This window comes from Corvus cornix, chromosome 7, assembly GCF_000738735.6.
Source record: "Corvus cornix cornix isolate S_Up_H32 chromosome 7, ASM73873v5, whole genome shotgun sequence".
NCBI lineage: Eukaryota > Metazoa > Chordata > Aves > Passeriformes > Corvidae > Corvus > Corvus cornix.
In genome coordinates this window covers 33,712,435-33,735,738 of record NC_046337.1, presented here as the reverse complement: position 1 = coordinate 33,735,738, position 23,304 = coordinate 33,712,435, and the positions used below count along the sequence as shown (strand labels likewise).

At 45.8% G+C, this 23,304-nt stretch overlaps 1 protein-coding gene across 1 annotated transcript in view; it reads left to right on the top strand.

Moving 5' to 3' along the window:
- The window catches only part of FAM207A (family with sequence similarity 207 member A), a 40,067-nt gene that overhangs the window by 10,843 nt on the left and 5,920 nt on the right, over positions 1-23,304 (top strand). The window contains exon 3 of the mRNA XM_039554699.1: positions 21,390-21,458. Coding sequence (XP_039410633.1) covers positions 21,390-21,458 — 69 coding nt within the window. The remainder of the gene's footprint in view (positions 1-21,389; positions 21,459-23,304) is intronic.

Genomic DNA, 23,304 nt, shown 5'->3' with positions numbered 1-23,304 from the left:
ATTATAGCTTCTTCATGTATTTTCTTCCTCTAAAATAGTGGGCGTTGGCCTGTTTGCCTGTATTGGGTGTAAGTGGCAAGGTTTTGGTAGCAGGACAGAAGCTAAAGCTGTCATATCCTGGGCACAGCCCCGTCCAAAGAGGTTAAGTGCACCCAGTGCAGCCACAGCTGCACAACAATGGTGTTGGCTCTGGGAAAACATATACTTTAGAAGGAGTGGAAAAGAAGTGAGAGAGCCCTATGAAGACCAGGGGCAGAAAAGAAAGAGAGGAGGTGCTCCAGTCACCAGGACCCCAGTGGGTAAGTGTGAGGAGTAAGGAGCAGCGGAGAGTGACTGTAATGCCATTCCCAGGCCCCATGCACTGCTCAAGGGAGCCAGGGATGAAGAAGTCAGAATGAAGGAGTGGAGCTGAGAAGGGGGTGGGTGGGGGGGGAAGGTGTTTTAGTGTTTGCTTTTCAACATCTGATTCTATTTTAATTGGCAATACATTACATTAATTTTCCCTGACTCAGGTCTGTTTTGCCTGTGATGGTAATTGGTGAGTGATCTCCCTGTTGTTTACCTCAGCCCACAAACTTTTCATCATATTGTTCTCCCCTGTTCTTTTGAGGAGGGAGGGGGCAGCTAGCAGCTGGCCAAGGTCAACCCACAGCATCACAGTAGCTCAGTAAAAACTGAGATGAAACTCAGTACCAGGTAGAACGGTTGCTCTGTGGCTGTTCCTCTGCCTTCCGTACTGCATTTTTCAACTGAATGTCTTCTGAGCATTGTGCAGATGCAGAGACACCCCTGCGTGAGAACTGAATTCCTTTGCTTTTAATTGATGCTCACAGGTGTTGAAGCAAGTCATTCTTCCACGTGTCTGTGGTACCTGTATACCTGTAACAACATTGTGGCCCTTGTGTCCTGAAGGTCAGAATTAGGAACCTCTCCGCTCCCTCTGTTCAAGCAAGGAAAGGGAGCAGAACAGGACACAGCCATATACTCCAATCTGCATTCAGGGAAGTACAGAACAGATCTTGGGCCTATCTAGGTGTTTCTTCTGCCTGTCTTTGCTGTGTGGGAGGTGCTGCTCCAGCTGTGTCTGCATTGCTGACAGCTTTGTAGCACAAGAGGATGTACCTGTGGCAGAGCAGAACAGATCTCTTTTGAGAGTGTTCTTTTTCAGATGTTAGATGTGCTCATTAGAGGGCAGCAGAATAACTTCCTTTTTCTAGGTCAGGTCTGTATTTTTGAATGATATTTTTCATCTCTGTAGGGCACAGAACAAAATTTTCCAGTTCCTCCTTCAGTTTTTCCTGGTGCATTAAGTGTACAAAACAACTATGCTCATATGAGAACCTTAGCCCGTATAAAGAAATGCGGAGTACTTATAGTAAAACTTGCTTGTTTGAAGCTTGGGGGGGTTGCAGGCTCATATGAGAGAGAGCTTCTCTAAGATTAAACCACAAATGGTCAGCACAGTATGTGGAAAAACAGCCAAAAGAACGTTTCACAGCTAACTTGTTATTTGCTCAGCCTAATTCTTATTTGACCTATATGTCCATATGCATTTATGGATTTGTTCGCTTCACTAAAGCTGCTGCTGCCATCTTTTTCTGCTTGAAGAAAATGTTAAAGAACCAGTCTTGCTTCATGCAAAAGTAATCTTTAAATGAGATCTGATAGTACACCCCCCACCATCCTTTGGAATGTAAATACTGTAAATAATTATGGCACTGTCTTTAAAGGCTAAATGAGGCTGGGATTTGGAGTCCAGCATCACAATACTTAAAATGCATTATTTATTATGTAACATTCATAGAAGACGGCTGTAGCACTGACTTTGTAGCCAGTGTATTTCAGGCTTCTGAAAGAGCTGTATACAAATGCTGGCTAGGAGTGAACATCTCCCATGCACATCTTACTGGTGATATTTTGCATGCTCTTGACTTTTGGAGGAGGTGAGCTGGTTCAAGACAGCTGGAATAGCAGGAAATTTTTTGGTTTTTTTAGCTTTAGAAGCATCAGCCACTGGTTTCCAACAGCTGACTGATTTTGTAAGGTCCTCAGTGGAAGAAAAGCTTTATTAACTGATCTTTGCTCCTTGGCCTGACATGGTGGAGCAGGTGGGAGGATTGGCATGGGGAGACGTAACACCTTTCTCTCTTATCCACAGTGTGTTGTGTGCTTTGACATCCCACAGGCTTCTTTATCTCCCTTTCCTCTGCCCAAAGGTGCGTGTGTCTACCCAAAGGGGCACATCCCTCAGGGCTTTTTGGGTGCCCTGTGTTCCTCACATGCTTGGGGGCTTGGCTGCTGCTTTCTGCCCTGAATTATTTTTAGGGTGCCAGTATCCAAACTTGCAAACTGCTGAAATGGAACAGCCTTCTTGATACTGTCAAATGTTGTTCCTGGCACAGTGGCTTGGATCAGTCCTGCTTCCTGGAGAAGTCCAGATTGTGCTTTGCACTCCTGGTTTGGGATCCACTGTGTAGCTGGCATTTCTTCACGTCATGCTGCGACACCTCAGCAAAGTCAGGACTAATGGGGAGCTCCTCATCAGGGAAGGAAAGCTGAACAAAGCCAGAAAAACATGAACAATGGCTCATAGCTCTTGGCAGCTCTTGGGCCATTAGGTAAAATTAATATCCTATCAGTGGGATAAAAATATTAAACTCAGTCTTACACCAAGTGAGAAACATGATGAGTCTGTAGGCATGTGGATTTAAATCCATTGGACTGTGGTCCATATTAGGAAATTAGCAGGCGCAGTGCTCATGCCACAGCCTTCTTCATGCAGAGACACATTCTTCCTGCCAGCATCTTCCGTGCAACGTGGAAAGATCTGGCTTCCCTTATACAGTGAAAGTCTCTGTCTTCTGGGAACTAACGTGGGGATACAGGTATGCTCAGTAGGTGGTTTCTTTGGGTGTGGTGAGCCTAAGTATTGCAGATACTACTTGGGAAGGCGTGTGTAGTTGTTTTGTTCAGGGAGCACTTTCTTCACGGGAAGAATGCCAGTCCTTGATGCCCTGTAAGCATGGGGATATTGAATGAGAGAGGTGAGGGGATGCACGGGCAGTCTCAAGGTTTGCTGCGGCTGCAGTCCCAGACCTGAGATCAAGGCAATGCCAAATGTCTGGCAGCTCTGAAAGCTGACAAGGAGTGTCAGAGAAGCACCTACTCATGGTAGTTTGTTCTTTGTCATCCCCTGTTACTTCTTTTAACATCATGGGTGTTCTTGCCACAGCTCTGTGCTGGCAGCTGCTGATCTTATCTCTGTGTGGGGTGGATGGGGCTGGACCCATTTCTGCTAGTGCAGACAGTGAAAATGAGACTTTATTGTCTGCCTGTGCTGCTGGCAGGGTAGAGCATCAAGTACAAAGTGGCAGAGCCATGTCACTTTTAAAAAATTTGGCTTGCTTTAAAATAGATTCTACCAGGAAAATGTCATTCCAAGATGGGTGACAGATGCTGACCTGCAGGGTTCAAATAAAGAAAAGGGGAAGAGGTGATGGGCTGGAGAAAAAAAAAAACCCAGCAAATAGCTTCTACCTCTAGTAGAGGGGCCCAGACCTTGATTTTCCTTTTTTAAAAGATTTCTTCTGCATTTAAAAGAGCCAAATGGGTACATTGGAGTAAAGAAGCTTGCTCTAAGACCTTTTTTGAAAAACAAGTCTTGTGTGACACAAGACACAAGTCTTGTGTGAGAATCATTGTGGGCCAGACGAAGAGCTCCCTGACAGGGGGCAAGCCTAGTTTTGTCAGGACATGAAGAATGCTGTGGGAGGTGTGCAGTGAGGTGATGGTCACATGGGTCTGTTGAGGGGCTTGGCAGTGGGATGGTCCCCTGTGTCCCTGGAGCCAGAGGAGAAGCAAGAGTGGGGTGTGGATGTAGGTCTCGCCAGGGGGGAAGATGCTCTGTGAGTGTCTGTGTTGTGTAAGATGACAGAGCTGCTGATGCTGTTGGTGCCTTAGGGCTTTTGGGAGCTCTGAATTGTCAGCTGAAGTGGAAGAGCAGTTGAGACAGCACAAAAGCAGCAGCCAGCAGAAGTGGTAGTGGCAGCTGGAAGAGATGGTGAAGCAGTGTTTGACCAGTTCCACTTACAGGGCAGTCTGCGCTCCCAGGAGGAGAAAAGGAGACTTGACGTGCTTGGGCACCACCTGGAATGAGTGTTTTCATGGGCTAGGCTTGTTGGACTGTATAATCAATATCACCACCATGAAAAAAACCCCTTCAAAACCAGTAGTTCACTGTGTCATGTTTAAATGCTGGAACTAGTAAAACCCTTTCAAGGTTAAAGGGCCATTATGATCATCACATGGAGGCTTCATGCAGACACAGGATTACCTTGATCTGCCCTTTAGGGGCTTCTGCTTGGCAGCTCCAGTCTTGACCTCGTAGTGAAACAGTTACTTATCAATGGTACTCAGTTGTACAGTGCTGTGGTAAAAAAGTCATCTTGTTTCTGGTCTAGACATAAGCCTTTGAGCTGGGAGGGTTGTGTGCTCATGTGGGGGGAGGAGGGGGTGCCTGGGTTCAGCAGATGCTAAACTGCAATAGATGCTGAGAGTGGGTTTGAGTTCCATGCTCACCTCAGTCCCAGTCCAGAGCAGCAAGGATTTTATGCCTTGTACTTTTCCAGGTGATTATTTTTCCAGCTCTGTTCTTCAAATAATTCCCAATTTTGAAGTTTGCTGTGTGTGCCCCTAAAAAGGGCAAGAACGGGAAGTGTTCTGCATTGCCGATCCTGTGTGTCAGTTGTTGCCCAGCTGAGCTGGGGGCTGGAGATCAAACATATGCCTGTCACAAGCTGTTTGGGAAGCTTTCCTGGGTATTCTCACCCTCCTTACTTTATGTTAGTGTTTAGTCCTCTGCATGTGCAGCAATTTCTAAAGCCACTTATGATGCAAGTGGTGTTTGAACAGACTGATCAGAATGAGACCAGATTGAGCTAATAATTCTTAAATTATGTAAATAATGAAAGTCTGCTGGTGTTATACAGGCTGAGTTGTGGTGCTCTTTTCTATGTCTAAATCTAAAATTACTTTGTATATATTGCCAAAATGGACTATTGGGTAAAAGAAATTAATATGATTACATTTAATATATGGCTGTTCAGTGATAGAAGATGTGGCTGGACTTAGTGTTTCCTCAGTGCTTCGAAACTGCAGGTGTGTGGGTTTCATGGAGTGTAGGAGCTCTGACAGCTGCAGATGGTGGGATTAACTCCTTGACATGTGGTTGTTCAATAGATAGGGCAGCATGGGGCGGGGGAGCGCACTACACTAATCTGCCACACAGACTTAACAATCAAGGGCAAGCTCTGACATGTGATTACTTTTTTCATTTCACTGTCAATGCACGGAGTGTTGTGAGTGGGGAAACTAACTCATGCCACAGGGAGCCTGAGACCAGACATGTTAAAGAATCTAAGCAGGAGTGCCAGGAGAGGAGAATTAATCAACAGTTAAAATAACACCATGGAAATTTTGCCATGGTCCTAGAGCTCTGAGTAAGGTTCGGTGTAATTACTTCATAAAAAGAATTGATTGGAGTAGTCAGGAAGTGTCTCTAGAAACTCTCCTGCTTTTCTTTCTGCTGGTGTGTAGGCATTGCCCAAGTCCTTGTGACTGTGAATGTGATGCCAGGTTCACTGAGCTTCCTTAGCACAGGGGCAGGAAATGCATGTGACTCACCTCAAAGGAGGTATAGGAGCTCACAGCACTGTCTCCTGTCAGTGCTGTCCTTCCTTCACATTTATCTGGTTTTCAGCATTGATACCAAAGGTGTGGAATATGAGCAACGACTCAATTGATCAGAGCTCTTTTGCTTGAAAAAGATGACTGTGAGAAAAAAGGAGTTTATGAAGTTTAATCAAATAGGATTGCCACAGAGACTAAACTTGTTCCCAGTGTCTTCCGGTAAGAAAAAACCAACAGAAGATGCTGGGTTCAAGGTGGGCAAAGATCCTCCAGGAAAATGGCAGTTAAGATGCAGGACTCCTTGCACATAGTTGTTCTGAATTTTTAGTACCCACATGGATTCAAAGCAGATCCTCCAAAATAAATATCCATTGGAGGTACTACAGGCAGGCACTCTCTACCTGGGCATTACACAAAGCTGTAGTCAGGCCTGGTGTGTTCTTAGCTCACTGGTGCTATTTGCTGGTGGTCAAGCTGGACACCAGGTCTCCAGTTCAAGTCCTCAAAGTGCCTTCTGTTAATGCTCTGTGAGATGTTGGTGTGTAGCCTCTGTCTGTGGCTGGCCAGACAAGGTGAAAGGCCCATGGATGCTCCAGTGGGTGTTCCCTGCAGCGCAGTTTCATTGGCTTTTTTTTGTCTCCTGAAGCTACAACTGAAAATGGGGCAGAGGGGCTGCCAATGGTACAGCTAAGCAATGCCAAAGTGGAATTTTTTTTGTTCCTGCCCTGCTCCCGGTCCCAAATACATTCATGCAGTCACTCTGCCCCTTGGCTATTTTAGCTAAAGTTGTCACTACAGTATTTCTACTGCAATTTAAAAACTGGAATGAAAGTGTTAAGAATCTGACCTTGTACATGCTTTTAGTACAATTCTGTGTCAGACCTGCTGGAACTGAGAACAGCTGATTAAAATACTTATGGAGTACAAGTTAAACTTTGGGCTTTTTTGTCCATTCTGCCTGTAGAGTTTTTGTAACTGCCTGAAAATTGGTATGTCTTCCCAGTCTGTTTTGCAGTCATTAGTCTGTACTTACTTTCTTCTTTCCTATGCTTCCTGCTGTCCTTCAGATCCATCATGGAATTAATTGGTGGGGAAAAAAGAACAGGGAAAGAAATTCGTCCACTGTGCATGGCAGAAATTTGCTGGCAGTGCTATCTCAGGTCAAGTACAGAATTGTGCCTTTGTGTAAGGTACCAAGCATCTGCTCTGTGTTTCCTGCTTCAAAATAGGATAGCAGGTTTTGTCTGGAAAATAAGGCCTATGGCCAAGACTGGAGATGTTGGCTCCCTAGCACTAGGGAGGAGAGGAGCGATTACAGTTCAAGAGGCAAACAGGGCAAGAATATGGTAAGCAGTAGAAATGCTGACTCTGCTCCCTCAAAAAAGGGTAACTTGAGCCCAAGTTTGGAGGCCAGGAAAGAGCTGCTGTTTGGAAAGCAGAGGGAGGGATCTGTTGGAAAGGTCAGAAACTGATTGGATTAACTAGGGCAGCACTGAAAGCTCATTAAAAAAAAAAAAAAAAAAAAGATGGGGCAAGGCTTTTTTTAACTTCTCATTGGTGGTTAGTCTTGCCCAGGATCAGACACGGGGATCTCCTTAGAAGAGGCTGGAACTTTCTCCCTACCCCTTTGTCCCAGCAAAGGATGTGCCTGTGCTCCTAGTATGGGCCTTCCTGGAGCCTGGTGTCTGCACACTGCAGAGTCTTGGATCGTGTGGCCTTCTGCCCAAGCCTTTCTTCTCGCCTCATGCCCATTCATAAAGCAGACCAGAGCATTGAGTCCTCTCCTGGTTTTCTCTTCTGTTTGTTTGCTCATGCTACAATTCAAGCTGTGTCTGTTTATTCCCTGTAAAATTCCCCTGTGAGCATCTGAAGGGAAGTTTCTGTCATGTTTGCATCTTTAATTTTGAGGCACATACTCCTCTCTGGGTATGTGCTCTGGGCTGCACAGAGGAGTGGCTGAGGGAGTAGCACTGGTTTTATGTGTATCCTATGCTCTATTATGTGCCTGGGATCAGTTAGGAATGTGCTGTTTGCAAACACAAAACATGTAACTTGGAGGACTGTGGCAATCAGGACACAGATGTGTGTCTCCAAATGTTATGCATATCTGCTGTAATTTTTATCTTTCCTGAGGTCCCTGTTGGGGAAAGTTTAGTGTCCAAACATCTCTGCCTGATTTTTTCATGTCAGCAGCTCTCCAGGAGATGGTTCGGGCACCTTCTTACTTGTTGTGTGTGTCTGAAAGCTGCTGCATCCTTGGTGGGCTTGCACAACCTCTTACCACCACCTTCCTGATAGTCTTGAGCTGATAGTTTTTTGTTGTGTAGTCTTGGTGGCCTAACCTTTTACCGAGATCTCCCTTCTGGGTTTTGAGGCAGAAGTGTTGGCATCCCAGTACCTGTAAGGAGTGAGCAGGAAAGTAAGAGAGGGACTGTAGTCATGGTGGAAAGCTCATTCCTGGGTTTAGGACCTTAGGAGGACAGGGGGGGCGCTTGTGCCACAACAGGCTAAACTATACAGCTGTAACCCAGTCTGCGGAGAAGAAGAGAAGGAGGAGATCCTGTAGCAGTGTTCATCATAACTGTTTAACAGACAGATGTAGGAGACACAGAATTCACTCCAAAAGCTTTTTGTTCAGAGCGTGTATCCAGGTTTCTCTGCAGGAGTCCTTTGCCAGCTGCTCCCCTCCTTTACCTTCTGTCTAACAATGGGGGCTCTTCTGGAGTCCTGTGTCTGAGTGTGGCTGGGACATCAAAAGTATCAAAGTTGTGGTGTTGTGCCCAGTCCTGCCTCTGGTCATCTCCCTTCTCCCATGCCAAATGTTGCCTTTTTTCCCAGTGGAGCTGTGGACTCTGCATTTTGGCTGGCTGTTCTAATTAGGTCCTTGGGAAGAGGCAGAACCCAGCTAAGAAATCTGTAGCTAGAAATACTAAAGGAGAAGGTGAAATAGGGGAGGAAGGAAGATTTTTGTTGATGAGCTGGTGTTAGAGCAGGTCAAAACCTGCTGTTTGATGTTGATCCCTGAGCTGCTTCTGTTTTTTGCTTCCAGGCTGCAATCAGAGTGGGAATTGGTGCTGGAATGTTTGATCAGGGAATTTGTTTCTTCCTTCTGATGGTCAGATGCGTGTTTCTCTGTGGTTCCTGTGTGTTGGGAGAACTGTGTTTGCAGGGTGAGGGTTGGGGTGGGTCAACCAATGATTTTCATGTTTCTCTTGTTTCTCATGGCTTGGTTGGTGCTGTCACTGCTGAATCTCTTCCTGTGACAGGATCATCCCCACCTTCCCATGAGGCTTTGCATAGGAGCTGGTGTGCTGTGTCACAATGAAAGAGTATCCAAATTGGGCACTCCCATCTTTGACAACAGCGAGCAGGGAAGGCCTTGGGAATACAGCAGCACTTTCCTCAAAATGCTTAGCTGGGTACTTCAAACATCCAGTGCCTAATAACTGTTAGAAAAACAAACTAGTAGAAAGCTGTAGGTACTACCAGTGCCAAATCCACTGAGTGGCCCTGTTCCTCCAGCCATGAGAGGTGCTCCAGACATTCCCTCTGTCCTTGCTTGTGAACCTGTCCCAAGGACTGGGAAGTGCTCATGTGCTCATTCATGTCAGGCTGGAATAGGGGCAAACAGTTGGCCTAGAGATACGTTGCTGCTGCTGAATTTTAACTTTTGTCTAAGATAGATTATGGGTACTTCAGACCTTGGGGCTGAAGTCTGAAATATCAGTCCAGCTGTCTCACAGAGCTCCCTGTGCTCCTGACCACACATCTCCATTGGTTTGGCTCAGCTTATTAAAGAAGCAGGAAGCTGACCTGGGTGTGGGGCAGTTGGGTTTGTGTGCAGGACCTGGGGGAGGCAGGGTAGAAGAACCGACAGCAAATGCTTGGGTAAGTTAAGCCAAGGCTAAGCTCTCATTTACCAGCCCACTGAGCTGCTCTGGCGTTTGCCCATTGTTGTCTCTGTGCCAAGTTTCCAAATGTCATGTGTTGATACTGCCCCTGGTATTGATACTGCTTCACATTCCATGTCGATCTTTCCAGAGGAAACAGCCCAGGCTCTGTGTCATTAACATAGAAGTCAATTATGGTTGATTTTTTTTTTTTTTCTTTAGTTCCATTAGAGCCAAGCAATCCAATATTGTGTTCAGTATTCCCTGGAGCAGGTCAGCACTTTGCAGACCTCTTCCCTGCTCCCCAAAGCACCCCCAAGCATCCTGCCAGCATCACTGCAGAATTTGAAAGTGTGTCTGCAATCCCTTTAGCAGTGGGTGGGGTGTTGGCATACAGAGACCTTGGAGTGGTGTTCTGGAGATGTTGCCTGTACAGTCATGTGGTGGAAGAGGCTGCCAGTTTGCCAGGAAAGCAGATTTACTGAACAGAGAATTTATTAAATTAAATCAGGGCTCCTGCCCTGATGTGTGGCCCAGCCAAGGCTGAGGGCTGCCTACCTTAGGTGTGGCTGAATACACTCAGGTTTTTTGACTGTTGCCTGACATGTTTTTTTGGAATATGTGTTTTGGTGAAATCCCAGCTTGATTATAGATGCTAAAGCACTATTTCTGCTTAATGGAAGTTTTTTTGAGGAGGTGGGGGGAGCAGAGTTGTGACATTTCAGCTTCCTTGTCCTTGAGCTATGCAGCTCTCTGGACAATGGTGGCAGGGTTGTCCTTCCTACTGATGGAGTATCCTCTCTGCTGAAAAGGCAGCCTGAGATAGCTACTTGCCAGAGTTAGAAAGGTGCATTCAGTCGGGGCCTTCCAGCAAATCCCTTTCCTCTGGTCTGGATTGCAACACACCCTTTAGATGCTAGTTCAGCAAATTTCCCGAGAAAAAACAGGGGAACTGTTAACTGGGAAGAATACTTTTATGGATCTTCAAAGGTTTTTCTAGGATTTCTCACAGTTTTGCACATGTGCTTTCATTGTATCCTTGTATTTCTGGACACTTGTGAAGAAGGGAGGGCTTCAGGAATAAATTTCAGGCAGTCTTGTTCTACTTTGGGCAAGTTCAAGTCCATGTTGCTGTTGGAATAGTTGTTGCCATGGGAGATGGAGGGATGCAGAGATCAGGCTTCGATGTTACTTTTGGGTCAGCTGTCATGTTTGAAAAGTCATAGGATCAGATTTTTCTGCAAAGCACTGGTTGGCATAAGCACAATTGCTTCTCCAATGGAAGTTGCTGGAGTGAAGTACTTGATGCCCTTCTAGCAAACTAGACTCTGAGGAAGTAATGGTAGGGAGGAATTCTCTCCTCTCCCAACTCTTCTCTGCCTTCTGCTGTGCCCCTGAGTGCTTATTCTTTCTCTACTGATGGAAGGAGAGGATCTGTCCAATCTGTGCCTTATGTGTCCTGTGGAGAAGAAAGGGCTTAGTGAGTAGGTGCTTTGAGTCACCAGGCTAGGAACAGAAATGATCCTCCTGCCTTCTCTTCTCCCCATCTGCCCAGATGGGCTTTCTGTGGACTTTGGTTTTGCTGTGGCAGCCCTGCACATTTCTGTTGGAAGACAAACCTCACTGAACATTTAATGGATTCCTGTGAGTGTCCAGCTTCCTTTAATATTCTTGTTTCTGCCCCTTCCCTTGCTGTTCCTGCTTCTCTCCTTTTTGTCTCTGCAAAAGCTTCATCCTTATGCTCCTGTCATTTGAAACTATCATTTCAGCCAATTTTGACAGTCTTCTCCTGACCTTCATGGTTCAGTTCTTCCTCCTTCACTGTGGAGACATTTGTGATGGGATCTTTCCTCTCCTCTCTGTGCTGCTGAAGCTCCTGTATGTAACTCCCACTTACTGCTGATCCTGTGATGGTTTTGTTTTTACCCTGAAGTTACACATCTGCAGAGTCTATTCAATGCAGTTTCTGGCTGATGTTGTTGCCTGGAAATACAATTAAGTATTGATCACTGGGCATTCAGCAGTCAAATGAGTTAATATATTATGTGTAAGAGTATGTCATTCCAGTAATGTTTGTTACCTCCTGGCTGACACAGTGTGTGTATGTGTTGAGAGGAAGGGTGTAGATGGACCTTGGAGTGGTGTTTGCTTTCTCTTTTGCCTTTTAATAGTTATGAGTCCCTTGACCAGTGGTGGTCTGGGCAGTGCTGTTTTGCTGGTGCTGTTGTTTTTTGCCTGTTCCTGCTCGTTGTTCTCCGCTGGTGATAAATTTTCAGAAACCTTACACTACCTCAGTGGTTACTGCAGAATCCGTTGGAAGCCAGGCTGGAGTAATCCTAGTTAACATCTTGCTTCCGGGGGCTTCCTGGGAAATGGCAGCACTTTGCTTACTCAGACTGTCCGTGGTGGACCTGATTCAGGAGCTGAGTAGCTACTGGCTGGAAGATGCATCTCTCTCTGCCAAGCCTCCACATCACAGAGTGCGCAGAAGGATCCACCTTGTCCTCCTTGCTCCCTGGTGGTCTTCACTGCTCTGACTTCCACTCCTCCCTTAGACCTACAGAGGGGATCCATTGTGGATATGTGGCTTAATACGGCAAAAAATGTTTCTCTGCTGCAAAGTCTTGCTACCAGTTCACATTGGATTCTATCCATCAAAAGTCTTTGAAAACCTCTGGCCAGAGGCAGCTTTTAGTAGGAGCTGTGTGATTAACCTGAAACAGTCCCTGCCAGCTTCCCCTGTGCCACAACTGGTGTAAAACATCACATAGCCCGACCTCAGTGTGTGTGGTGGGAGATTCTTCACATGTCCAGAGAAGGGCAGTGGAGCTGGTGAAGGATCTGGAGCAAAAGCTTGATGAGGAGCAGCTGAGGGACCTGGCATGGGGCTCAGCCTGGAGAAAAGGAGGCTCAGGGGAGGACCTCTTCACTCTCTACAAGTCCCTGACAGGAGGGTGCAGCCAGGTGGGGCTCGGGCTCTGCTCCCAGGGAACAGGGGACCAGAGGAAATGGCCTCATGTTGCACCAGGGGAGGTTTAGATTGGATATTGGAGAAAATTTCTTCACTGAAAGGGTGGTCAGGCATTGGAAGGCACTGCCCAGGACGGGAGTAGAGCCACATCCCTGGAATTGTTCAGAGGGCATCTGTGGTGCTTAGGGACATGGCTTAGTGGTGGAACCTGGACTGGTAGGTTAGTGGTTGGACTTGATGATCTTAGAGGTCTTTTCCTGATATCCAACCTAAACTTCCCCTGACTCAGCTCCTTGCCCTTTCCTCGAGTCCTGTCACTGGTCATGAGAGTGAAGTCTGCCCCTCTGCTTGCCCTTGGGAGCATGTTGAAGACCACAGGTCTCCCCTCAGTCTTCCCAGGCTGAACAAAGAAAGTGGCCTGAGCCACTCCTCATAAAGCTTCCCCTCCAGATCCTTTTCCATCCTTGTGATCCGTCTTTGGATGCTCTCTATCAGCTCGATGTCTTTTTTTGTATTGTGGTGCCCAAAACTGCACACAGGACTCGAGGTGAGGCTGCGGCAGTGCAACGCAGAGTGGGACGCTCCCCATCTTTGACCAGCGGGCAGTGCTGGTTTTTTTAATTTGTTTTATTAGTGTCTCTTCTTTCCCCAGCACTTGCCATCAGGTAAAGTGTGCACTGTCTTTGCTCAGCAGGATGGAAGGGCTGAGCCCTGGGATTCCTCCTGGCTCTCTTTTTCCATCTCTATCTGAGGAAGGGTCCAGCTGTAGCTCTTGCTGCTGTCTGCATCCCTGCCTTGTCAGATGATTAAGGGAGTGGTTCCTGCAGGCACTTGTTTCACCAAGCTGCACAGTGAACACTGTCTGGTTGCCTGTCCTTCCTCATTTCAATTAAAGAAACCATTCCAGATGATACAATCTGTCTGAATCCCTCCATGTCCTGTTTTTCCAAGGAAGATGGCTTTGAATGCTAAACCTGACTCAAAGAAATGAGGAAAACTTGGTACTTCTACCAAACCAATGAATCCATGAAGTATTGTGTGTAGGAGTGGGGGGGGAAGATGGGGCTCTGCACATAACAGATTCTAGTGTTTGCTGTTATTCCTGAGAAACAGCAAACAACTCCACAACTCGTTCCAGGTGCTGTCTCACACCTCCTCCTGTGTGCAGCTGGTCTGCTGCCAGTGCTGCAGTGGCACCTGACAGTGACATATTTGTCTGTCTGCCTTGGAAGTCTGTCCCTCTGTCCTCTGAGCATCTTTTATTTTGTTTCCCTCTCTTCCCTGTTTTTGTCTGCTCTGTCACCTTTCCCCAGCACCCCATCAGGCCGCTGCTTTGGCTTTGAGGGGAAATGCAGCATAAAATGCTGCCTGAGGCAGGTGTGGTTGGAACTAGATTATCTTTAAGGGTCCCTCCAACCCAAACCATTCTGTGATAAAATGCAGTTTCTCCACTGAATCCATCCATTGGGAATGTAATAACAAGTACAGCTGAGCAGAGCTGCCTCCCCTAAGGTGCTGAAAGAGCATATATAAAGGCATAGGTAAAAGAAAAAAACAGTACGAGAGGGGTTATAGGAACCAGTGCCTGGAGATGGAAAACTTCCCTAGGGAATGCCAATTTAATTGTCTACTAGCTAATATGCAGTTAAAAGGCAAGGAAATTAAGGTAGACTGATGTATTCTTGCTTTCTGCATAAATTAGAAGCACCAGATAAAATCCAGTAGTGTAACTATTTCAGATCTAGATCTTTCACTGTGTAATACTGTAGAGATACTGAACTACTGATTTTTAAAACTTCTCGAAGGACAGTGTAGTCAAAGGTAATCTTATTAGCAGGAAAGGAAAGGGTATTTTGGGGAAAATCTCTTTCAAATGCAGGCCTGCAAGGCATTGTCAAAAAGCATAGCAATGTTTCAGTATTCTGCCTCCCTTAGTAAGCCCTAAGGAGAGAATTTACCCCTTGGTAAACATGAATTACTCCTGGTCTCAGAATAAATCTCATTCCAGAGATTTGTTGCTGTTCATGCTTTTGTAGAAATGGTGTTCTGTTCTTCTCACTGCCTTTTATTGAAACTGCAACATCTGCACAAATAACTCTGGTGCATGTATCTCTGTTGCTAAAATAAAAGTTTTTATCCTTTGTGAAAGAACTCTTGCCAGCTGTCCAAATTGTGCTGCAGACTCACGGGAGTCTACTTTGGTGGTCCACTTTGGTCAGATAAAGCAGGTTGTTTAGTCAGGTTTTGAATATCTCCATGGATGGAGACCTGGAGGCTGCATAACCTCCTGACAGTTTAAAAAATCATCAATATTATCCCAAAAACAAGTGGTTCAGTGCGTGCTCCTTGTCTCTTGTCACTGGGCACCACTGGGAATAATCTGTCTCCCTCCTCTTCCTCCTTTCCATCAGGTCTTATGCGCATTGATAGGATTTCCTTTGAGACCTCTTTTCCAGCTGTCTCAGCCTCTCCTCAAGTAAAAGATACTCCAGTTCCTTAATCATCTTAGTGGTTCTTACCTGGATTAGCTCCCCCAAGTGTGTATCTTCCTTGTCCTGGGGAGCCCAGGAGTGGCTTCTTCATGCCAGATGGTGGCCTCACCAGTGCTGAACACTGAGGAAGGATCACCTTCTTTGACCTGCTGGCAGCACTCCTAAAGCATTCCAGGGCATCACTGGCTGCTGTTGATGCAAGGGCACATGGTTCGCACATGTTCAACTTGGTTGCCTCAGGGCCTTTTCTGGAAGGATGCTCTTCAGCTGGTGTAGGAGTGCTTCATACCCCAAATTTATGTGCTGCTTCCCAAAACTAGTGTGAGTGCTGTTTGGAAGAAGGAGGACAAGTGGCTTGCTAGGTCTCCTCAGACAAAGGAAAGGATCAGCATTGGGACAGAGGTACTAGAGATGCTGTCAGACCAGCAGGAGCAGGGTAAGCAGGTACAGTGGATGTAAAGGAGGGTCACACGTTGCTTAGCTGCCAAACTTCTGCTAGGGCTGAGTTAAGCCTTTGGGAAGGCTGATCTTTTGGAAGTGAGGATTGCCCGTGCTCCCAGGGGATCTTTCCTCTGAGTCTGATTTTGAGGTCTTTGCGTAGCCCTGTATTTGAATATATATCCTTGTATTATATATGTATTGTATCCTTGTATTATATATGTATTCCTGTATCTTCCCGTGTCTGAATTGCAGCAGAGGAAGCTGCTTTAACTGTATGGCAATGCTTAATGCCACTGTACAAATTCACCCCTGTCTTTTCTTCAGGAATGTCTTGAGCCAGTCAGTGTTGTTTCCTCTGGGTGAGGGAGAGTCCAGGCATCCCTGGTGCTGCTTGAAGCAGCATTTGGCCTCAGCTCCACTGTCTTGGAGATGTGACTCTTGGGCTTATACATGGGTGGTGGAAGCAAAGAAAGCATGGTTGACTCTCCTCTCTTAGGGGCCTGGGGCCATGAAGTTGCCCTCAGCAGCCACTGGTGGGGTTTCTCTGCTCACAGTGTTAGGGAAGGATGTTGGAATGATCGGGTTTCTTGGCTGAGTGTGGAAAATCTGAGGCTGCTGCAGACCTACAGCTCCTTGGACCAGCTTGATTGCAAGAAGGCTTTGCCATTCATACAATCATAGACTTGTTAAGGTTAGAAAAGCTCTCTGAGTCCCACCATTCCCCCTGCACTGCCAGGTGTGCCCCTAAGCCATGCCCCCAAGTGCCACATCCACACACCTTTTGAATGCTTCCAGGGATGGTGCACTGATGCTGTAGCCTCTGCTGCTCTTGTTGGCTGGGTGACCTTTTGTAAGGCTGGAAGCTGCAGCAGAACTTGCTGAGAGCTGCTGGGCATAAAATTAAATTCACTGTGGTCACGGGTATTTAAATTGTTTATGGGGCTGCACAGAGAGCAAGTATATGCCAGAGAAAGCAAAGAAAAAGTAAACTTTTTTGCCATGCCATTCCTTGACAAATAAGAATATTTGCACTGTGTAATTTATGATACTTTTGGAGAACTCCTTCATTGGAAGAAATGTATACACACTTGTTGCAGGTACATGGAGGGGGGTGGGGGGGGGTGTTAAAATGTCTTTTCTTGTAAGCAGACTCATTCTCCCCAAGCTGGAAAACCCTGTTTCTTGAAGGAGATCACACCTGGTCTTGGAAAGTCCGTGACATGGCATGTGTTTCCCAGGGCACCTGTTGGTGGGTGAGCTTTTCTCCATTTGTTTTGTGGGCTTTGAAGTTTTCCATGTCAGGGAGTACTGAGATCTGTTCTTTTTTCTTTCTTTGTCTTTTTCTTTGTCTTTTTCTTTTTCTTTGTCTTTTTCTTTTTCTTTTTCTTTGTCTTTTTCTTTGTCTTTTTCTTTGTCTTTGTCCTTTTCTTTGTCTTTTTCTTTGTCTTTTTCTTTGTCTTTTTCTTGTCTTTTCTTTGTCTTTGTCTTTGTCTTTGTCTTTGTCTTTGTCTTTGTCTTTTTCTTTGTCTTTTTCTTTGTCTTTTTCTTTGTCTTTTTCTTTGTCTTTCTTCTTTTCCCCACGGTAGGGGTTTGGAATGAGTTAAGTCTTTAAGGTCCCTTCTAGCCCAAACCATTCTATGATTTCTTTGATTCACTATGCCTGAAATAGCAATACCAAGCTCTTGGCTTAGACAAGGCATTCTGCAGTCCTTGTGGCATGCTTGGCTCAGAAATCTGGGTTCCCTGTGGCTTTTCAGCCTTGGTTATAAAAATAACCTTCAGCTGCACAAGTGGCTTTAGGAACAGTGACACACTGGGCCGCTGTCAGCATCGTCTGTGTGCCTGTCTGTGACTGAGTCTTCCGAGGGCAGCCTCTGTGTTGGGGAGGGCTGCTGAGAGCATGCAGGTGGGAAGGATGAGGACCTAAAATGGAAAAGGCCATGGGCAGAGGAGGAGAAGGAGGTACTTTTACCTTGTGGTGGGGGCTGAGTGTGCCAGCAGTGCTTAAGACACTGTATGGAAGGACAGACTTTGTCTCTGAAGTTGCCTTTCACAGCCTGCTGTGGATATTGTGACTTCTCAGTCACCTCCTGAGGGGATGTGCTCCCGCCTCGAATGGAACATCACTTGTGCACTTCTGTGGGCTGAGTCTGAGCTCTGCTGCTCTGGGAGGCCTTGTGCCCTTGCTGGGGCTGCTTGGAGCCTGGGGATGTTTACCAGGCCTGATGGAGCCATGACCTTGGTGTGAGGACACGAGCTGCACTGCTGCTCTGGGTTTCCAGTGGGAAGCCAGGCTTGGAGGTAGGCTTTGCTTTAAATAACCAGGGGATCTGAAGGGGCTGAGAAAACAGATCCCACTTTTTGTAGGATGCCTTCTACATTGGGGCAGGAGGAGCACTTGCATGCTGGTGTAATTATTAAGTGTGAACAAAAATGATGTAGCTTGTTTTAGATCATGAAAAGCAAATGCTGTATCCATGGAGAAACCTGCCCTAGCCCAGCAGCAGCTGGTACCTTTTCCTCCATCACTGGTTCCCAAGCCTGCTCAGGGTGCAGCAGGGCTTGGACTGGGCAAAACCCAAATATGTGTTTTCTGTTCCCACATACAGGTACCAAGCTGTCCCTGGGGGTTCCTCTAACAGCAAGAGGACAAAGAGTTTGGATACAACCCCCTGCCTCTGTCCTTGCCACCTCCAAGCCTTGGTCACACTAGTGACCCTTCTACATTTGGGAGCAGTGGAGCTGGACACTGATTGGGAACTGTGGGTGGGATGAGGGCAGGGAGCTGCTGGGCTGGCTCCTGTGGAGCATCCTCTCTGCCAGAGGACATCTTGACTGGCTTTTTGCCTGGCCCATGTTGTCCCTCAATTCTGTTCCTAGAGGAATAAGAACACCTTCAGGGTTGTGCACTGACAGCTGCCAGGTCACAGCACTGTTGCGTGTGCCCCAGGAGACGGTCCTTACATTTCCTAGGCTCTTTCACTGGACAAGAGTAGCTCACAATTTACAAGTGACACTATGTAATTTAAAAAAACAACCCCAAACCACACCCAATATTCTGCTTTTGGATGTAGTCTGACTTCCTTCAGGAACTTGTCCCACAGCTGTAGGCATATGCTCATTCTTGCTGTTACACAACTGAGGCTAAAATTAACACATCTGTTGTTATTTAACTTCAGTTTGCCAAAATACTATGTTTTGAGCAGCAACAGCGTTACTGTTATGGATCATCAGGGTTCTGGAAATAATAATTAATGTTACATGTTGTTTCTTAATGTCTCATAGCCAAGGTGGAGCTTTGCAGGGGGGAGCAAATGCCTGGTGCTGAAGGATCCTCCTCTGTCCATGTGGCATTGCACATGGCATTGCACATTATTGAATATTTCTGCTCGTGGCTGAATGCTCCAAGTAATGTAGTTTCCTGGAACTGTCAAACCCTCTTGGTTGTGGAGCCAAACTTAAATAGTGAGATCTTGGGGCAGGGAAGCCTATAGTGTTACAGCTTGAACTCAGTTCAGCTTCTTTCTGAATGCCTAGAAAGGATAAAACGGGGATTTCTGAGGTAGGATTTATAGATATATTTAGTCTAAGGAGTTCTTTGTGGAAAGTAGTCATATATATAGTGTGTGTATATATAGATACATATATTCAATTTTTATTTTTAGTCTGTGTCCTTTACCAAAAAAAACCCCTCAAGATTGCTGAAATTAAGGAAACTATCCTCAAAAATCTGCTTCTCTGCCATAAAAGCAGGATCCTGAGGATTGCCAGGAGTAATACCAAACACTTGATGTAGGTGGCAAAAAGCTATTGTGGTTTTTTTAAATCTGTTTATATCTGAGATGTCTTGTACTGCACAGATCAGAGGGAAGAAAGAAAAAACATGTTCTCGCTAAAACGAATAATTGTCAAGTTTTACAGTATGGAAATTACCCTCAGCTCATGTAATGGGGCTTGCTCACCTTTCCTCCACACAGAGGGTTTCAAAGGGAGGTGTTGTTAAATTACCCGTGGAATGGGCTGGAGAGGGGTATTCAAACCCTTCTGATTTCACAGGAAAATAATTAAAATGGAGCTGCGGTTTGGCTTGATCTCAGAGATGCTTGCAAGCTAAATAAAAATAAAAGACTATCTTGGGAACAGTCTGTGCCATTAATTAACCAGCTAAATTCTGCCTTCACTGTTCTTCAGTGGGTTTCCAGTGGTTTTGGCACTCAGCATCACAACTGGAAGCTGCCAAACACAACTTTGCTCCTTCCAGCAGCTGAACAGCCTTCTGAGGGGCAGGCTAGGATATGGAAATTGGAGTCTAGGGAGCCAGGTGATGGAAAAGGGCAGGAACTGGCTGCTGGCAGAGGAGGGATATGCAGCTCCTTTCCTCCAGGCACCCTCTGGTCATCTGTTGCCATTTTCCCCAGCCAGCAGCAAGGTTGTGTTCCTGCCAAGAAAACAACTTTTGTGTTTCCTTAGATATTCCACTACTGTTTGGGGGAAGAAAACACCAACCAAACATGAATTGCTGTTATTAGTATAATTGGCCAGCTGGCTGAATTGGGCCTTTTTTTTTTTTTTTCATTAACAAATGCTGCCAGGTGCTGTTTTTCCGGTGAAATCATGAGTGTGTTTCCAGATGAGGGGCAGATCTTCCCAGCACTGCCATGGCTGAGCATGCAGGGCATCTGGGCAGGCTGGAGCAGCTGTGGTGTCCTATGCAGGCAGTCTTCTGGAGATCGCTGGAGTGTGATAATAACTCCATAATATAATAATAATACTTATGTAATAATTGACTACAAGTCATCCTTTTTTCCCCTGAAACCACAGAAATGTGGGGTGATCGGGGGTGGGCATAAGAGTTGGTTATTGGACCGTGCAATTCGTTGTTTCAGCATCTGCTTTGGTATCACAACAAACATGGTTTTAGTAAGTGCTTTTTAGGAATTTATTTTTCTGGGAAACGAGGCTGTGGAAGCTCCAGCTTCATTCTCCCTGTTTTAGAAACTCAAAACGTGGCAGTGATTGTTGGTTTTATGGAAAGGTCCCCTTAGCCCCAGCAGATTTGTTCTGTTGTTAAGAAATTACTAAAGGATGCTTTTGTTTAAATCATCCTAAAAGATCTGTAACTTCAGAGAAGTTATCCTTAGTGTCTTCTCTTTTTTTGGGGGGGGGAGGGGGAAAGGGGTACTTTTTCTTCCCCAGACTTAAGAATAAGCTAAAGTGAAAGGCATGATCTTTGGGGAGCTTGTTACTGTATTGGAATTTGGGTATTTCCAGCACATTTCAGGAGAAAAGTTGACTAAAATCAATTTTGTTTAAAATTTTATAGCACTTGCAACAGATCTCCAGTAAAAATATTTGTGATGGTATTTTACTTTATATTGGATATCAGTGCTCAACAGCTGTTTTCCAAATACTGTATTTGGTAAATAGTAGCTACTACTCTTTTTTACAAGCTGCTAGTGATCAGCTGCTCCTTAAGGCTGCCCTAGATATATTTCAGAAATTCTTCCTTGTGAGAGTGGTGAGACCCTGGCACAGGTTGCCCAGAGAAGCTGTGGCTGCCTCATCCCTGGAAGTGTCCAGTGCCAGGTTGGTTGGCGCTTGAAACAAGCTGGTCTAGGAGAAGGTGTCCCTGCCCATGGGGGGTTTGCAATGGGATGAGCTTTGAGGTCCTTTCCAATCTAAACCATTCTGTGATCCTGTGCTAATGATCTGATCTACTGACTTGTTGCTTGTTTTTTAACTCACAGCAAGGCAGGTTTGATTTGTTTGGCTAAAAGTTGGGGTGCAGGGTACCCTCTGGATCTGCCTGCAGCCTGCCTGCCATGCCAGCAAGTTCAAAAGCATCAAGGGTTGAACAGAATCTGTTGTACAGGAGCCAGGCTCCATCTCATGTCTATTCTCTTCTAGGTTTGGAAGAAAAAACAGTTCTTTCCAAAAAAGAGAAGATGAAGCTGAGGAAGGAAAGATGGCTGCAGAGTGAGTATTCCTGTGACATGGTATCACAGACCATAGTTAGACTGGGTTGGGTGACAGTGCTGGGAGAGGCTGAATGTTTCTCAGAAACCTTCATCCCTCCCCAGCACTGGGTAAAAGTTCCAGGCATTGCTTCTCGGTGTTCAGCACCAAGACTCAGTCATTGCCCCAGTTCTACTTTTGATTTTTGACCATGTGTAATATATATGACTGCTTAAACCCTTTCTTTATCCAGAAGGGCACTGTGCCAATGTAAGTTTAGGATATTTTTCTATCTTTTAAAGCTCTGGTACAGATGTGAGTAGCTGTCTAGTAGAGCTCCTCCTCACCCAGAATCTGTGGGGATGGCAGGACAGGCTGGAGCTGAGCTCCATGCAGCCACCAGCTAATCCCAAACCTCTGCGGTGAGAGCCTGCAGGGGGCTCTCCTGCCTCTCAGTAAGGGAGAACTCTGGACACTGCTGGTTGTGTTACTGCTCTTTCCCACATGCTGCAGGTCAGTGAACCCACTTACCAGACAGTCTGGCCTTTCTTGAGGCAGTGAAATATGAGCTAAACAAATCCAGCCCAAGGCAGAAATGCTTCTTTTTCCTGTGGGAAGTGTCTCTATTTTTGCTTTGAGTGTCTTAGCACAGTAGGGGACTATGCTGTCCTACCCAGTGTAGCAGAGAGACTCCTTGTGCCACCTGAAGCTGTTCTTGGGACAGGCTTTTCTCCTAACATCTTCTTGCCCAACAGAGTTGGACGCAGACTGTGTTTGGGGCAGAGGGGTGTGGCTTTCTACTACACCAAATGCTTCCTGTGCCTGAGCTCTGAGCACAAGTTCATTAACCTGTGATTTCACCAGTTGCACTGAAGGTGTGTCTGGCTCTTCTTGGATAAAAAGCTAAAAATTTAATACCCATGAGTGTGAGGGAAACCTCCTCCCAAACAACCAGCCAACAGCTTCCAAGTGCCTTAACATCTTTCTTGGACACAGAGCACAGATGGCTATGCTAGTCAAGGTCAGCCACTTTGGAAAAGCCCAGGAGCAGGATCCTACACTGTCTTAATCCAGCCCTCCTGATGCCTTTGTAGCATCAGTCTTTCCCAAGATCATGTGTGCTATTCTGGCCCTGCTGTGGCCTCTTTCTCTTTCTCTTGGCTCTGAAATTACTAAGATGAGAGAATATGAGTAAAACGCAGAGGCTTTGCTTTGAGGAGAACACCAAGACAGTAAACTGCAGGCCAAATTTTCTGTCTTTAGAGATACTAGGTGTTAGAAGTGCTTTACAGGCACAAAAGTACCTAAAAACTCTGCCAGTTCTTTGTGGAGAAAGAACTCTTTGTCCCCAAAAGAGAACCCAGTTTGGACTGCTGAAGTTATTACTACATCTCTGTTTTCCTAAATCTGAGTTTGTTGTTTCTTCTTGGCCCAGGGCTGCTTTTGTGACACTGGATGCCAAGACCCTGGGAACCAAAGTTCAGCCCAGTAGTGCAAATGCAAAACTTGGAGCTTTCTTCCATTCCAATAAGTAATCTTAGGAGAGACTAGAGAGGGGAAAAAACTTATGTAATGCTTCAGACATTAGAAGTATGCACATTTAAAAATACATATATTGCATGGCTCCTCAGACGAATAAGACCTCATAGGAAAAGAATTTGGGATGTTTGCGCAGAATCAGGTGTCTGAAAATTTTGAACACATACTGTTTATGAGCACTGAAGTACTCAGCTTCATAAAGCCAGACCAAAAAAAGAAGTAATGCAGAACAGAAAGCTGTGTTCTTGGCAGGGATTGCTGTGAGAAGTGTTTCCAATCCTGATTTGTCAGAAACATCCATGTACAGCAGAACTGTAGTTCCTGAAAA